The sequence below is a fragment of the Etheostoma cragini genome, chromosome 2 (genome assembly GCF_013103735.1).
Source record: "Etheostoma cragini isolate CJK2018 chromosome 2, CSU_Ecrag_1.0, whole genome shotgun sequence".
Lineage (NCBI taxonomy): Eukaryota > Metazoa > Chordata > Actinopteri > Perciformes > Percidae > Etheostoma > Etheostoma cragini.
In genome coordinates, this window is record NC_048408.1 from 29841708 (window position 1) to 29844090 (window position 2383).

Below are 2383 nucleotides of genomic sequence, written 5' to 3' on the forward strand. Positions count from 1 at the left end.
CTCAAATGTAAATCCTTCTTTTCTTTGTAATAAAGCCTTCGTCCTCATCTCTCTCTCTTTGACTCGCCTTGTGTGAAGCTGGTTTCTGATTGGATAGCCGAGGCTGCACCAAACTCCTTTGAGTTTCTCTTGTTTTCTGGAGTTCACACTTTGGTTTGCTGCCAGTTTCAGAACGAGACTGGGATATTTTACTGTTATGAGCATGAATCTTTGGATGCGCCATCTTGAAATACGTTAGCCGGTCAGGGACATACAGGACACACTGCTCCGCCTTTTCACCGTCACATCATCAACTTAAATGTAAGCAATTTAAATGTTGAGGATGAAGGGGGAAAAAGAGAGGTTGGTCTCTTCTGCGGACAGCTCCCATTCTACCTGAGGGAGGAGTCTTACACACACACACACACACGGACACACACCCCTCTAGGTTACCTGTCTGCCTTTCTGCACTCAGTGAACAGAGGCTTGTATGTTCATGTCGGAGATTTGAGGACTGACGGGCATTTCTGGTTGCACACGGTTCGGATTTTAATGAGGATTAGAGCGCGCACACAACTCCAAAATAAAGAGCGCACCGGGGCCGGCCGGATGAGGAGGGCGGTGTTACGTTCAGGTGCACAGGCTGCAGCCTGTTGCTCCGTGTTCCCCCGCTCTGCTCTGGACCTCCCTCTTCTATTTCACATTGAGGACAAGAGGAGCCAGTGTGCAAAGGTCTGTCTGTCTGTCTGTCTGTCTCAGAGTCATCTGGTTTTAAAGTTTATGTTTTTATCGGTTTTAATGAGTGAAAAACTCCAGAGTTGGATCGCAGATTAACAGATCTGACTGGGGTCTGGCGCGTGCGTAGTGCCTCGGATCCCCTACCTAGGAGACGGTAACATTTGGATCATAGACCATTAATATTAATATTCATTCATTCGTTATTTTGAGTCCGTCAACATGTATCCGGTCTATGGTTTGGATGGACTACACCACCAGTGTCCATCGTAGTTGATGAAGACGCCACCAGACCTAAGTCTAGTGAATTCATGTCAATCAATATCCAGACATGTTATAACCTATAGGTTACAATGTATTTCAACTCATCCAATACATGTTCCAGGCTCTTTATCCAGTATAAACGTTGCTCTAAAAGTACTGACAGTATAACAAACAATACGATAAATTAAATTCTAGTACCTCATCAGCCTATGTGACCTGTACTGTTGGAAGAATGCATTGGGACTCTAACATTGATGGATCATTGGCGCCATCAGCTGGATCATTTACACTGAATCCTGAGGATTAGCTGCACCTGTGGATGATCTTAGTTACTTACCTATTGGCCAGTATGCCTATCTTCCAAAACTAACAGTTACTTGGAGGCCCCCCTGCATGGATTCTGAGAACGGCCTAGGGTACGGGACCCCCCCTGTTGAAGATCCCTGTCCAGGATAATAAGCATAATGTACATACTCCAAAATAAGCATTTCACAGAGATTGCTCCTGGTTAACGTGTCTTTGTGTTAACCTGTCAGATGGCTCCAGAAACAGCACCCCTGTTCCTGATGGAGACCTCCTTCTTCCAACACGCCGGTCCCGGAGCGCCCTGACCAGACCATCTCCACACCTGGCACAGGTAACAACAAGGCGTCCCGGTAGACCAGTATTCTTAAATACTACTGAATAGTCCAGCAGTCCAGAGTCATCTTGACTGACTTATTTTCAGAGAAATGGATGAGAACATTTCTGGCAAACACCAAATTTAGAGTGTCACGACAGACCAGCTGGGAGGAGGCCTCAGGGAAGACCCAGGACTAGGTGGAGGGAGGTCCAGCTTGTAGGAGGCCTCAGGGAAGACCCAGGACTAGGTGGAGGGACGTCCAACTGGGAGGAGGCCTCGGGGAAGACCCAGGACTAGGTGGAGGGATTATATCTCCAACCTGGCCCGGGAACGCCTCGGGATCCCCCAGTTGGAGCTGGTTGATGTGGCTCGGTGGAGGGAAGTTTGGGGTCCCCTGCTGGAGCTTCTGCCCCTGAGACCCGATACCGGATAAGTGGATGAAGATGTATAGACCAAATTTAAAGTGGTATTTTTGCACAATTCTTTTTGGAGATCTGTTGATTAGTTTAACTGATCCACTAGTCGACAAAATCCCGTGAGGGTCCTGGTCTTCAATACACTGTCAGTTTCAAAGATTTCCAGGAGTTGTCCTGAGGCGGCGAGTCCAGCTAGACATAAGATAGCGTGGATTTGAATTTATGCAAATGAGGAGCGGGAAACTCAGGTTTTTGTGGCCTATCACTGACTCCCTTCCCTGTGCCACGGTAACAAGAAGCCAAGCTGTTAATCCGAGGTCCCATGGCATGAAAACCTCACTTTTATAAGGTTTTTTAACATTAATAT

The 2383-nt window shown here is 47.2% G+C and overlaps 1 protein-coding gene across 1 annotated transcript in view; it reads left to right on the forward strand.

Moving 5' to 3' along the window:
• The first annotated feature begins 936 nt into the window (after nt 1-936).
• The window catches only part of b3gnt2a (UDP-GlcNAc:betaGal beta-1,3-N-acetylglucosaminyltransferase 2a), a 4523-nt gene continuing 3076 nt past the window's right edge, over nt 937-2383 (forward strand). The window contains exons 1-2 of the mRNA XM_034884264.1: nt 937-952; nt 1515-1615. Coding sequence (XP_034740155.1) covers nt 937-952; nt 1515-1615 — 117 coding nt within the window. The remainder of the gene's footprint in view (nt 953-1514; nt 1616-2383) is intronic.